This window comes from Nipponia nippon, unplaced genomic scaffold (genome assembly GCF_047370975.1).
Source record: "Nipponia nippon isolate SJK-2023a ecotype South Korea unplaced genomic scaffold, ASM4737097v1 scaffold_56, whole genome shotgun sequence".
Classification (NCBI taxonomy): Eukaryota; Metazoa; Chordata; class Aves; order Pelecaniformes; family Threskiornithidae; genus Nipponia; species Nipponia nippon.
In genome coordinates this window covers 392,697-404,933 of record NW_028262376.1, presented here as the reverse complement: position 1 = coordinate 404,933, position 12,237 = coordinate 392,697, and the positions used below count along the sequence as shown (strand labels likewise).

The 12,237-nt window shown below is 51.1% G+C and overlaps 1 protein-coding gene across 1 annotated transcript; it reads right to left on the bottom strand.

The window, feature by feature from the left end:
* Window positions 1–789: 789 nt before the first annotated feature.
* LOC148051723 (olfactory receptor 14A16-like) lies at window positions 790–1,791 on the bottom strand. Its single transcript, XM_087735399.1, has one exon. It carries the CDS (start codon window positions 1,717–1,719, stop codon window positions 790–792), a length of 930 nt encoding a protein of 309 aa, XP_087591525.1. The 5' UTR covers window positions 1,720–1,791.
* Window positions 1,792–12,237: the final 10,446 nt, after the last annotated feature.

The window sequence follows — 12,237 nt, the reverse complement described above, 5'->3', positions numbered from 1 at the left end:
TCCCCCTCCTCTGCTGCCACCAGCCCCACTCCCCAGGGCAGCACCAGAGTCCTGGCCCTGGGGGTCCTCAGGCAGCTCTGCAGCTCCTGCAGCTCTCCACTCTCCCTTCCCTGTGCCTGCTGAGTTCCCACTGACTCCCATGGCACTGCAGAGTTGTTCTTCGTGGATATGTCAATTCAGTGCTTTACTTCTGGGGTACTTCATCTTTGAGGATGTTTCAGCTTCTGAGTCTCCGCTTATTCCAACCCCAGGGCACGTGGGGAGTCCCCATCCTCTGCTCTCCTGAATTCTCCAAAGTATTTTCTAGAGAGTCTGGTACATGCCATGCATCCTATCATACAAGAAGCAACCTGGGGAAAGAATGGGGAGCTGATCGACCATCTCCACTGCCATTAGACACCAAGAAGAGAGCCTTTAAAACCAGAACACTTGGTCCAGTGGAACCCAAGGTTACCATGCGCTTAACCCCAAAACCACTCAGAACACAAGGAGACCGGAAACTTCAGAAGACCAGTTCCTTGGACATTTTCTTGGAAGCAACTTTGGAAGAAGAGCCTTGCCTTCAGGCACTGAAGCCAGGAGCCCCCCTTTTATTGAAGAGCTAAAATGTGATGGGACACATGTAACACAGTGTTGTGCAAGGGGCAGACACAACAGGATCAAACCCCCACAGCAGGAATATAAACCCAGCAAATTATCTCTAAGTAGAATTATCACGAGAGAAAAAAGCAGAATTGTGGCATAAGATAAACTCTGGGAAACATGCAGAGGAGGGGAGGAGGGTTATTCTCAGTGAAACAGCACCCATTGGATCAGTTTCCATAAGGCATCCTTGATTTCCTGGTTCCTCATGCTGTAGATGAGGGGATTCACTGCTGGAGGCACCACCGAGTACAGCACTGCCACCACCAGGTCCAGGGATGGGGAGGAGATGGAGGGGGGCTTTAGGTAGGCAAACATGGCAGTGCTGAGAAAAAGGGAAACCACGGCCAGGTGAGGGAGGCACGTGGAAAAGGCTTTGTGGCGTCCCTGCTCAGAGGGGATCCTCAGCACAGCCCTGAAGATCTGCACATAGGACAGCACAATGAACACAAAACACCCGAAGTCCGCAAAGACACCAACCACAATAAGCCCAACCTCCCTGAGGTAGTACTGTGAACAGGAGAGCTTGAGGATGTGGGGGATTTCACAGAAGAACTGGTCCACAGCATTGCCTCGGCAGAGGGGGAGTGAAAATGTATTGGCAGTGTGCAGGAGAGCATAGAGGAACCCAGTGGCCCAGGCAGCTGCTGCTATGTGGACACAAGCTCTGCTGCCCAGGAGGGTCCCATAGTGCAGGGGTTTGCAGATGGCAACGCAGCGGTCATAGGCCATGACGGTGAGAAGAAAATACTCTGCTGAAATGAAAAAGACAAACAGAAAGATCTGGACAGCACATCCCATGTAGGAGATGTGCCTGGTGTCCCGGAGGGAATTGTCCATGGATTTGGGGAGAGTGGTGGAGACGGATCCCAGGTCGAGGAGGGAGAGGTTGAGGAGGAAGAAGTACATGGGAGTGTGGAGGCGGTAGTCGCAGGCTACAGCGGTAATGATGAGGCCGTTGCCCAGGAGGGCAGCCAGGTAGATGCCCAGGAAGAGCCAGAAGTGCAAGAGCTGCAGCTCCCGTGTGTCTGCAAAGGCCAGGAGGAGGAAGTGGGTGATGGAGCTGCTGTTGGACATTGTGTCCCTCTGAGAATAGGGATCTGTTCAAGGAGGTAAAGGAAGGGAGAAGTTAGGGCTGACTGCTTTGAGAAAAATCTATTCACATTCTTATATGAAGCCCCTCCAAACTGCCTTTCACATTTCGGGAAGAGCTTTGGTGAGCTCTGGTTGGTGCTGGCTGAGGGTGCCCCAGGGAGCAGCAGGCTCTGATGGGGGCTCTGCAGGGGTCAGTCCTGCCCTACACCAGTAGGTAATTAGGAACTCGGGGTGATCTTAGATTAAATCCAGTCCTGATATCAAAGAGCTTTTCAGCATTGTCACTCCCAATTCACCTGACTGCAGAGCGGAGCTGTGGGCAGTTTGGGTTGTGCCTTCTGCTCTAGTTGCCCCAGCACAGCTGAGGAGTGGTTGGAATGCAGCAATGCCTGGCATTTCTGCTGCACTGCAAGGGAAACCTTGTGAGTGCTGAGAGTGGGCACAGGGACTGTCCCGTAGTGCAGAGTGAGGACAGCCGCTCTGTCCATCAGCCCTGCTCTCAGCTGCCCTCTGCTGGCAGCTCTTCCAGCTGGAGGACTATCGCACTCGGGTGTTCCCCCCAAAAGAAAGAGGCCAGTGCTGGGAGCAGAGGAATCCAGTTTCCCAGTGCAGATCTCCAAACCCCTCACCCCATCTCATCGTACCTGAGGAGGGTCTCAGCTCTGCCCTCCCAACCAGGGACACAGAGGGCTCATGACAGCTGCCCACATGCAGCCATCCAGCAGGAATTCGTTGGCGTTAGCACCGAGGTGTCTTCTCCATGGGGCTCCTGCAAAACACAGAGATGCCCTGGGAGAGCTGTGCCCTATGGGATGGCAGCCTGCAGCCCAGCAGGACCTCCCAAGGACAGAGTCAACTGTCCTGCATTTGTTATGTCCTGAAGGGAGGGTGAGATCAGTGCCAGCCGCACACACTGCAGTACCCAGAGCCCCACAGGTGAACAGGGTGCGAGCTGGATGCTTTTCCTCCATGGCCATATGTGCATGACAGCACACGCAGCATTGGTGTCTGAGCTGTACTTAAATCCTCACCCCCCATACCAGTGAGTGTAACAGTGAGAAGAAGGGCAGTAGGGAGAAGAGGAGAACACGCCAAAGGAGCCCTGCCAAGGGAGGCAGGAGAGGGAGACAGTGAGAGACCCTTGAGTTTTAACTCTCTTTGGTGGTCAGGGTGCTTGGGAAGGCAACTCATGGCCAAGTCTCCATGCCATTAAGGGCTGAGACTCTGCTGTGTGAGTGAGGAGACCAGGGGTTGCTCCAGGGAAAGTATCTGCCCTGCAGGGGATGGCAGGAAGATGCCTGATCCCCACATCTCTGCCCTCTCCATGCTCACAGAGCCCATCCCACCTGCTGCGTGCTCAGCTCTGCCCTGCAGGCACCTCCTGGCAGCAGGGCACTGCCCAGGGACATCTCTGGGTGTGCAGGGGCTAAGGAGCAGCTCAGGCAAGTCCTGATGAGAACTGGGGTCTCATTGCCTACTCCAGAGCAGAGAAATAAATTCCCATCTCCCACTGCCCACTCAGCCAACCAAGAGTGGAAAAACTCAAAGCACAGATCTCTGTGTTTTCAGGTAATCCCCTACCTTGACATCTATCTTTAAAACGACCCTCTGCAAATGTCCTCTGAGTGATGTAGAAGTCTGAGCAGCCCTGACCCTTGCTGCACCCTCTGGACAGCAGAGGGATCCTGCCCTGCGTCCACCCACAGGTTCTCCCCACAGCTTTGAAGGGTGCTCCCTAGGCAGGCTGAGTGCTGACCCGGGCAGACGGCAAACTCCATGCCCTGGTGCACAGCCCACTGAGGTGCAGTGACCCAGCTCTGAAGGACAGCCCTGGGCACCCACAGGTGCACACCGATCTTCAAAACCCCAGAAGGTGGCAGCTGTATTGCCTTTTCCTTCTGAACGTGCAGCAGGGAAGTCCTCCTCTGCAGCACATCCTCCTACTCTACATTACAGAAACTGTGAAAGTCCTCCCGAAAATCCCATAGACTGTGGGATGTAGCAGCTTTTGGATATCCCTCCAGGAACAGCAGTTACATTGTCCTGCAATCAGGGACTTACTATGTGGAGGGCTGTGAAGATCTGTCCCATGCAGTGAGCTCTCAGCATCCTCCCACTCCACACTGCCTTTACAGTGTCTCTGCCTCACTCCTCCCCTCTCAGCACTTGCAGGCAGTGCCCTCGGCCCTGCTGCGTTTTGCAGAGGAGCTGCTCCTGGGCAGAGCTGTCTCTCTGCAGTGCTGCCCACTTGCCAGCAGCTCCCTCCATGCCAGGAGCCCAGCCCAGCTCAGCAGCAGAGGCCCAGCCCAAGGCAGCACTTTCTCTGCCCCTCTGGGCTCCCTCCAGGTGTCCCTGGGGCTCCAGGGGAACCTGCTGGGAAACAGGCTGAAGGCATCACTGATGTTCCCTCCCTCACCTGGGGAGAGAGACACTTAACTTCCAGCAATGTCATTTCTCCTATCAGGAAAGGACTTGGGCATGAGAATCCCCTTTTTTGGTCCCATCATTAGGCAGGACACCCAGGAAGGTGACAAAGAAAGATCTAATTTCTTCAAGATGGGGACTTATCCTCAGTTCAATGAAATAGGCATTTCATGCTGGGTCTTTAGACCTGGGCCTAGGAAGACATGTAGCTCCCTTTTGCCCATACTATGTCTCTGCTTTTGCACCCACGGGGTCTTGGACACTTGGTACCAGGGTACCTTACAGCAAGTCAGAGCTTGCTTGGTTGCACAGCTCCAGTGCTTCAGCCCAAATGTGCAGCAGTGCCCTCAGCCAGGGGCACAGGCAGGAGGAGCTGGAGCTGTTCCTGAGCAGACAGAGCTGTGACATGGTGGCAGAGCTCAGGACAGCTGCTCTTCAAGGACAGCATCCTCCAAGCTCCGCAAGGGGGAAACTTGACTGAAACTCAGTCTAAACTTGAAAGGCAGTTGAAGGGCACCATAAGGAGGGTTTACTGCTTCAGGAACAGTTAAAGAAGAAACAAAGATCCTGTGTGGCCACTGCTGAAGTAAGAGCAGGTGTAGATAGATGAGAGATTGTGTGTGTCCTCTTTGCCTCAGTCTTCCCCAGCAAGGTCTCCCAGGCCTTTGTGCCTCAAGGTAGGACTCTGGAGGTAAAAAGCCAGCGGTGGATGGGGACCAAGTCAGGGATCACTTGAGCAAACCATCTTTTACCAGTCTCTGGGACAGGAGGGGCAGCATCCCAGGGAGCTGAGTGAGCAGGCCAATGGCACAGCAAGGCCACTCTCCATCATCTTTCAAACGTCACGGAGACTCTGGGGACTAGCTGATCACTGGCAGCACCTCTACAATGCATACACCTTTCCAGAATGCCCCAATGATGAGCAGGGGAATGAAAGGCTGTGCCCCAGAGCGTGTCCACTTGAATCCCATTTCTGGGTGTCTGAAAGAGAAGGCAACTAGGTTTACCCAGGGGAGCTTGTCTCTCACCATCCTCTTTGCTTTCTGTGATGAAAGGACAGGATTGCTGGATGCAGGGAGAGCAGAGATGGTCTTTTACCTGCAAGTCATCAAGGCTTTCAGCATCATCCCTCCAGAAATTTCTTGTGTCCATATTAGGACAGTATGGGCTGCACGGGTGGATAAGTCGTTGAGTAAAAAACCAGCTGGAGAGCAGTTGGGCTTGGAGGAGTGTGGTACATGCATGGTGCTCTGTCTGGAGGCATCTAGCTAGTAGGGTCCTGCAGGGGTCTAGGTTGCAACCTGCCCTGTTTCACATCTTTTCAATGACCTGGAGGATAGGAGACAGTACTTTTTCATATACATTTGTAGAAGATATCCCATTGGGGAGAGCAGGGCAGGGCTGGAGGGCAGGGCTGCCATCCCAAAGGACATAGAAACCTCATGATATCCAGTAAAGATTCCACCAAAGTCCTGCTCTTAAAGTGGATGATGGCTCTGAAATGTCCTAGGACAGGGACTGCCTAGGCGGGTAGCAGCTCCACAGGAAAGGGTCTGCTGGTCTTTGGGTTCCATTAGGCAAAAGAGGAGCCACCAGCAAAGATGGCCAACAACAGCCTGGGCTGTGTGAGCAGGAGCACAGCCAGCGCAAGTGATTCTCTCCCTCTGCTCAGCACTTGTGACACCACATCCAGAATACTTGCCCAGGTTTTGGTTCCCCGCAATGCCAGAGAGATATTGGCAAGCTGGAGGATCCGCAAATTTCAGTGGAGGGCCACAGAGATGGTCAAGGTTGGAGCACTGGTCCTGTTAGGAGAGGCTGAGGGAGCTGGGCTTGTTCACCCTGGAGAAGGGAGGGCTTTGCGGGGAGGATGGAAGAGACTTGCATTGCCTACGGTGAGGTTCCCAAGAAGACACTGTGGTGCAAGGCAGGAGCACAGGAGGCAATGAGCTGGAACACGAGGGGGTCAGGCTCAAGATAGGGAGAAACTTTTGCAAGGTGAGGACAGCCAGACATGGGAAGCCATTTACCAGAGCGTGTGCGCTGCCTCCATCCCTGGAAGTTTCTCACACTCATCTGGATAAAACCATGAGCAACCTTGTGTGATCCTGCTTTGAGCAGGATGTTTTCTACAGATATCTAGCCAGGTCCCTTCCAGCCTGAATGACACTCTCATTCCTCACCTCTCCATGTCCTCAACATGAGGGAAAGCCCTCACGTTCCCTCTGACTGTGGAAATAATTCACATCAGGTACAAGGCAGCAGCACAGGCACGCCAAACAGTCCCGATGCCATCCCTGGCCTCATCTTTAAGTTACTGCTTCCCTTTTCCCCCTCTCAAATTCTTCACTGTTCTCATTCTCACACCTTCCAAAAAGGCCAGCCTGCCCTGGCTGGCTGGGGTGGAGTGCATTGTCTTCAGAGCAGCCCGTAGGGTTCCATGTTTCGGATTTGTGAACAAAACTCTTTTAGCTATTGCTGAACAGTGCTTAAACAACAGGAAAGCCTTCTCTGTCTCTCACACTGCCCTTCCAATGAGTGGCCTGGTGTTGGGCAAGAAGTTGGGAGGGGATGCAGCCAGGACAGCTGACCCCAAATGACCAAAGGGCTATTCCATTCCAGAGGGTATCACGCTCAGGAATAAATGCCCAGGAAAAGGAACAGGAAGGGGGGACATTTGTGGTTATGACTATTGCCTTCCCAAGTCACTGTTAGTCGTGATGAAGGCCTGGAAGCTTGCCTGGAAATGGATGAACATTTCCCTGCCAATGGCATGGAGGGAAAGAATTCATTTTCACTTTGCTTGTGAATGCAGCTTTGCTTCACTTATGAATCATTCTTAATTCCAACCCAAGAGCTTTTCTCACTTTTACCTTTCCAATTCTCTTCCCCAAGCTGCTGTTGGGGGAGTGAGCATGTGACTGGGTGGCTCATTAGTTACTGGCTGGGGTCAACCCACCACACTTGTTAATCCTTTCCACATTGGCCATGCTTGTCTTCTTTTACATCCTCCTGTGGTGTTTCTGAGATGGTTGCTGTGCCACTTTCTACCTTGGGCAGCAAATCCATGAAACAGGTCACCCCTTACATATTACCTGTAGTGTCCTGCAATTGCTCACGGTGTTATCTTGTCAGAGTGTCGGGCATCTGCAGACATACCATGACATCGGAGCCACTGCCTTGCAGTGTTCCCAAAGAGAAGAGATTCAGCTGAAGCTGAGGGTCTCGACGTCAGGCACTCATGGGAGCAGAATTCAATCATTGACAGCCAGGAAAGTCTTTATTCATTTCTTCTCCTCCCAAGTCCTGAGCAAGTGATGGGGAGAAAGGAAGAAAGGAGAGGGTTCATCACTGCCTTTGCAGTCCACACACAGAGCTGAATTTTGTCCTACTATCAAAGGTTTAGTTCAGGTTAATGTTGCTACCAAGCAGGATTTTTTGAAAGTGTTCAGATACCGTGTGCTTCTCTTAAGGGACAGAGAGTCTAGAAAGGCATCATCCAACATAAACAGCTGTCCTACAGACATCTGTGGAGCAGAGCTGAATTTTACTTATGAAGATTATTAACTAAGGAGTGCAAACCCTCAAATCAACATAAGGAGACTGAGGCACCTGCATGCTGCTATGGATGTCATAGATCCACACGACACAGGATGAGTAAGGCCACCTAAATGAAGCAGCTGGAGGGCTGGCTGGTGCTGTCAATGAAGAAAATTAAACAGTACTGGAGAGCAATGAGGAAAGCCAAAGTTTTGAATCAAGAGCTTGCTGGAAAGAGCCAAAAGGAAGGCTGGGTCTGGGTGACAGCTACCCCATGCTCTGGGGGTAAGGTACGCGGTTCGGACATCTTCCCTGGCAGCTCATTCTCTGGACCTGCACCACACAGCAGCCAGGTTTCTCAGCAGGGCTTTCCATTTCCCTTTCCATAAATGACCATGTCCCTCCAACATTCATGGACCCCTACCTACCAGTTGGGAAAGCGCATTTTGTTGAGAGGAAGACCTCCCTGAGGCACATCTGTCCTTGAGGTCCATAGGCTTGTGCAAGGCTCAAGGTGGAGCTCCTTTGGTGCCAATATTTGTATTGCAGAGCACCCTCTGAGCACCACTGCCTAGACAGATGAGGAATGATCATCAACATTTGAAGAAACTATGAGCACATTTTCCAACAGCGGAAATGCACTGAACAGTTTTCATCCATAGACAATGCTTTCCCGTGATGCCAACATGGACGTTTCCAGCCCACTATCCTGGTTTCAGCTGGGATAGAGTTAATTTTCTTCTTAGTAGCTGGTATAGTGCTGTGTTTTGCATTTAGTATGAGAATAATGTTGATAACAAACTGATGTTTTAGTTGTTGCTAAGTAGTGCTTACACCAGTCAAGGACTTTTCAGCTTCCCATGCTCTGCCTGGCGCACAAGAAGCTGGGAGGGGGCACAGCCAGGGGGGCTGACCCAGACTGGCCACAGGGCTATTCCACACCGTATGACGTCATGCTCAGTATATAACTGGGGCGAGTTGGCCAGGGGGGAAGGGATTGCTGCTCGGGAACAGGCTGGGCATCAGTCAGGGGGTGGTGAGCAATTGTGTCGTGTATCACTTGCTTTGTACATTATTATTGTATTATATTATTATTATTATTACTACTACTACTATAATTCTATTTTATTTTACTTCAGTTATTAAACTGTTCTTATCTCAACCAGGAGTTGTCTGACTTTCACCCTTCCAATTCTCTCCCCCACCCCACTGGGGGGGAGTGAGTGAGCGGCTGTGTGGTTCATAGTTGCTGGCTGCGGTTAAACCACAACTATGCCTGGGAGAAGAAACACTCATCTCCCCTGTTACACCCCTGACCCCGCTCTGCCCAGTGCACTGTGTATTGACTCTCAGCACTCTTTCACATCTTTCCACACGCCCTGCTTGAACTGACCACTTCTCAAGGCATCTTTTCAGCAGGCTGCCTGGGCGTACGCATTTCCCAGTGTCCATCCAGCTTTCCTCCTCCCATTGCTCTCTACCCATTCCCACACCTCTCAGCTCCCCAGGTGCTGCCCTGAGCTTCAGGCAGTTTGAAGCTTGCCTTGTCTTTCAGCAGGCTGCCTGATGGTCCCTTGAGCCATGTCCTCACTTGTGTTTCTACCTGTTTTCCCATGTATCTCACTGAAAGTGTTCTGCTAAGGTTACCGACAGTGGGAAGTGGACTTCAGTGGAGGAATCTTGGACTACATCTATTATTTTTTACTGAGCTATTCTTTTCTTTTTCTTTTTTCTTTTTTCTTTTTTTTTTTTTTTTTTAAATTGGGAGGTAAGAAACATTCTTCTGTGACTGTGTACAGCTGATTCTCCAAAGAAAGCAGGTGAGAATATCTGCAAATAAGCTGAAGCATTGAGCTACAGTCTTTAGTGGAAAGAGCTTAGAGGTGAGAAACCCTGATGCAAGTCCCAGGTGGCCACTGAGAGAAATGACCGGTGGGGGAGGGGGCAGGGGGACCAAGGATGACGATGGGACACAGGACAAAGATGGGCTGTACAGTGTCTGACAGAAATGATCTTAACTTTCCTACATCTGCAGGCTTCATCAGGAGATGCTCTGGGTCAATCTGAATTGGAGAAGGCTGGTCTCACTTGTTCTGTAAACAGAAAAATAAAGAAAACTGGAAAAAAGAAGAAAAACTGATTTATTGTGCCTTCTTATTTAAATCTTCTCTCCTTGGCTACTCTCCTGAAAGTTTTCAAAGTAGCCACAGAAGGCTTGAAGAATTCGGGAAAATGATGCAGAGAGACATGGCTTGTTAGGGTGTTTTGCATGTTAATGAGCTCTCTGGTGCCAAGTTCCTGAACTGCAAAGACTGAAAGAATGAACAAGCCTCTAAAGAAGTGCAAGGCACAAGCAAGCACCAAGTTTCTGAGGGCGTTGGGGGCCCCACTGAGGGCCAGTGCTGACAAGGCCATGAAGGCAATGAGCAGTCAGCGTGTCGGTCCCTGGGGGCTCATCAAGCAGAAACTGGGAGCCACTGGTTGCAGGTGGCAAAGGCCGTGTGCTGGTGGCTCTGTTGCTATGTAAGCCCTTGGTGTTTGTTTATGATCAGAGTGGCCAAGCCCTGCCCCCCAGGACCTGGTAAAGGAGGTCCTTCATGCCTTGCTCAGGACTCTGCCTAGGGTCAGTGTGAGCGGGGGGGTTGTGTCCGGGGCAGGAGGCAGGAGGCAGGTTGGTGTTAGATTGGTGTTAGATTCTGTTCCTTTAATGACAAAGGTGTGGTTTTCTGGGGATGTGCCAACGCATGTGAATTCCACAAAAACCATCTGGCTTCATAGGCCTGCTAATGGCCCTCAATCACCTAAGCTGTCCCTGTCCCAGACTTGCTTGCCTCCTCAATCCCAGCACTGTACTGCACAACCTCCTTATTCTCCTAGCCTCAAATCAAACACTGAATGATTCCACTTTAGCATGACTTCCCCTTGCTCTTTCAGCTCTTCTTCTGGCCCATAACACACTTTCTATAACGCACACACCACTCTCTCCCTCCAGTCCCATTTCTCTCACAAAGGTTTCCCACCTCCCCTGCAGTAATGGGACCTCACTCCAGGAGCTTCATGCATTCTCCAGGCTCATGGATGTTTCCTGAATTCCAGGCAAGTTTGGGTAGTGAAGGAGAGGAAGACAGAAAAGTCGGCTCTTGGGGCATGATGAACAGTGTTCATCCACCCCCAGCAACGAGCACTCCCCATCTGCCAGGTTGAGGCATGCTCCCATGATGGAAAGTCCTCATATAAGCCCTGCTTTGTGCAGGGACCTTCAGTCACACTTCCGGGGCACATCCACTCCTCTTCCACCCACAGACATCAATGGCTTTCCATTTCTGGGCTCAGACATGGTTGGAAGGTTTTGCTAAAGCCCTGAACCATCACCTTGCTTCTCACTGACATCCCTCCACCCTCCCTCCCATCCCTACACACTGCCAGTCACTGCCTAATTGCCAACTGGAAAGTTAAGAAGCTCTCAAGGCTTTCCATCTCGTTCTCTGGGGATGGCCATGTTTCTCCAGTCACCATTCATGGATCCTTCAGACATCCGTTGAGGAAGCACACCAAGATGTGTGAGAGGAGGGCCTCCCTGAGGCCTCCCTGTACTCTCTGAGGTCTAAATGCTTGTGCAAGGCCTCGGGAGGAGTGTATCTGGTGCCCACATTTGCATTGCAGATGGCTGGTCTGCAACGGACCAGGAATGGAACAGAACTGGTGTCAGGACTGCCGTGGGAGGGGACACTTGGTGTCCTGGGTGGGGCTGGAGTGGAGTTAACTTTCTCCATTAATTAATTTTAGTTAATTAATTTTAGTTAATTTTCTCCATAGCAGCCCCTACGGTGCTATGTTTTGGGGTTGTGACCAAACCAGTGTTGATAAAACACTGATGTTTTAGCTGTTACTGAACAGCAGCTGCACAGTGCAAAGGCTTTTGCTGTTTCTCCTGCTGCCCAACCAACGAGCAGGCTGAGTGTGGGCAAGAAGCTGGGAGGGGAATCAGCCGGGACAGCTGACCCCAACTGACCAAAGGGATATCTCATACAACATCATGCTCAGCAATAAAAGCTGGGGGAGGAAGGAGGAAGACATTTGGGACTATGGCATTCCTCTTCCCAAGTAATCCTTACTCATGATGGAGCCCTGCTTGGCTGGAAAGGACTAAACACCTGCCTGCCAATGGGAAGCAGCGAACGTATTCCTGATTTTGCTTTGGTTTTACCTATTCAGGTGTCCTCTTCTTGACCCATGAGTTCCTCACTTTGCCATTCTGATTCTCTCCCCACCCCTCAGGAGAGGAGAGTGAGCGAGCGCCTGGGTGGGGTCTTAGCAGCCATGTTATGGACTTATTTCTCTTTAAATTAAAAGCAGTAACAGTACCTTGCTCTAAAATTTCTTCTTCTTCTTGATTATATATTTAATTTCTTTAAATTTATTCCTCTCATTCCTTCTTAATTGACAAGACAGTTGTAACATAAGAGTATTTAGATTTTGGCATGAAGTTTTTAGAACTGTGCTTTTCCTCTCCTTGCTAACCCTTTCTTACCATTT

What these genes read in the sequence shown, in the direction of transcription:
- LOC148051723 (XM_087735399.1), bottom strand. Translation starts at nt 1,719, where the DNA reads ATGTCCAACAGCAGCTCCATCACCCACTTCCTCCTCCTGGCCTTTGCA.